Source organism: Miscanthus floridulus, chromosome 4 (genome assembly GCF_019320115.1).
Source record: "Miscanthus floridulus cultivar M001 chromosome 4, ASM1932011v1, whole genome shotgun sequence".
Lineage (NCBI taxonomy): Eukaryota > Viridiplantae > Streptophyta > Magnoliopsida > Poales > Poaceae > Miscanthus > Miscanthus floridulus.
Window position 1 is genome coordinate 80,145,008 of NC_089583.1, and position 1,973 is coordinate 80,146,980.

Sequence of the window (1,973 nt, forward strand, 5' to 3'; positions counted from 1 at the left end):
ACTCATAAAGGAGTTGAAGCATTACTACTACATCACAAACTGAACAAAGTTTGACATGGCATATGCGCAATTTAGAATCACTTGAAAAAGCTCCAAACATTGCGGCAAAACTCATGCCGCACTTTCGAAAATAAAGCGAGAGCTGAAGCTAAAAAATATTGCGCACAAAGAGGACTCAAGGCACAACCGAAGAGCACACCAAATACCACGCCCTTTGGATAGCAGGATGGACCGACAATAGTTCTTGCCGATAAGTTCCATCATCAGATCGAAGAATATAACTCCACAACTACATGAGGAAGTGATGGATCCAGCACTGTCACAGAGATTCCACGCACTCGAAGAAGATTATTGCACTCATCATACAGATCGAATTATCTAAGCAAACGGGGCGAATTAAAGGTGGAGGAGGAAGAGGAACCAATCAAAGCCTGAGGGAGAGGTCCAGCTCCTCGGCGCGCTCGATGCCGTAGCTGGAGTCAGACGACCTCTTCTTGTTGCTCGGCGGGGCAGGCGCGGGAGCGGCATCAGCAGCAGGAGCCTTCTGCTCGTCCATCCTTGTTGCACTCTTATGTTCAACGACGACGACTGCGGTACCCGCGGTGCCTTGGGGCCTGGCGGGGGCATCGCGAGAGCCCATAGCAGCGGCGTCCCGGGTGCCCGTGGTGGAGGCGGCCGCCCCGTGCGCGCGCAGGGCGGCGGCGATCTCCCTCCGGCGCTTGGCCAGGCTGCGCTCGTACTTGTGCGCGTTCTGGTGGCCACCGAGAGCCTGCGAGCTGAAGAACTTGCGGTCGCAGTACATGCAGACGAAGTAGCCGGGCGGCTCCGGCGAGACCGAGGGGTGGAAGAGGGTGAGCTCAAGGTTGAGCTCCTGCTCCATTCCACGGCCGGTAGTACTAGCACAGTCTAGGTGATAGGTGTGTGTGTGTGAGAGAGAGAGAGTGCTACTGTGCTAGAGACTAGAGAGAACTTAGTTTGCAACAGCAATCATGCTACTAAGCGAGTTTAAATACAGCTCCAAACTTGTGTTGCAATGTTCCGTGAGATGAGGTTACTGGAGATCTCAGTACAGCCAGTGGATGGGGCTCGCGCACGTTTCCGTTTGGTAGGTATGTGGCAATAAGGAACGGAAGAAGAATCATCAGGTCAAGTTGCTTGCCGCTTGTGGCCCACGTTGGGGTTTAGTCCCACATCATGTAGTGATGGTAGGAAAGCATAACATATAAGACGGAAGAAGCCCCCACCTATCAGGCTAGTCTTTTGGGTTGAAAAGGCCCAAGACCTTATATGTTGTAGCTTCGGTGGGCCTGGGACCTATAGGAGCGCAGCCTCGTGGTAACGAGTCGGGCCGGCTGTAAGCCAGCTCCAAGATCGAGAACTCGGTGGTCACCATCGGTTCCAACAATTGGTCACAAGTTCAGTCAGACAAAAACTTCAGGAAACTTGCATATCTTTCTCATAAGAAACACATATATATATATATATATATATATATATATATATATCAGATACATATGGGTCTCACTCAACGAATAAAGTGACAGGAAACTCCAACCATTGTTCTTGGACACTACTTTCGGATAACAAAGCAAGCTGATTTATTTGTATTGTAATTGTATATGACAGTACTTTCAGACAACAAGCAACTAACGTACATACACACGAATCCTCACCGCCTTACGTTTTACCGATCGAGATGCATGCGGCACAGAGTGGTAGACAAACTGACAAAACAAAGAACGGGATCACAGCGAATATAAGATCCCAGATGCACGCTTTCAGCCGGTGCTAGTCCACGGCTATATCGTCGCTTCTGGCGAGCAACCGGGTTGCTAGTGCTGGTCTACAGCTAAGTCAGCACGCTTTCAGCCATGTAGTCCCTAGCGATTCTTTCGGCCTTGTTTTCTTTTCGTTTTCGTTGCTCAGCCTGCTCAATCCTGGCATTTCGGCTACGGATGGTTCAAGCTTGTAGC

General features: G+C 50.3%; 1 protein-coding gene across 1 annotated transcript; it reads right to left on the bottom strand.

Annotated features, from left to right (window-relative positions):
- Positions 1-211: 211 nt before the first annotated feature.
- On the bottom strand, positions 212-880 carry LOC136551823 (uncharacterized). Its single transcript, XM_066543370.1, has one exon. It carries the CDS (start codon positions 878-880, stop codon positions 425-427), a length of 456 nt encoding a protein of 151 aa, XP_066399467.1. The 3' UTR covers positions 212-424.
- Between the last annotated feature and the right edge of the window lie 1,093 nt (positions 881-1,973).

Excerpts from the sequence above, each read along its gene's own strand:
- LOC136551823 (XM_066543370.1), bottom strand. The coding sequence starts at position 880 with ATGGAGCAGGAGCTCAACCTTGAGCTCACCCTCTTCCACCCCTCGGTC.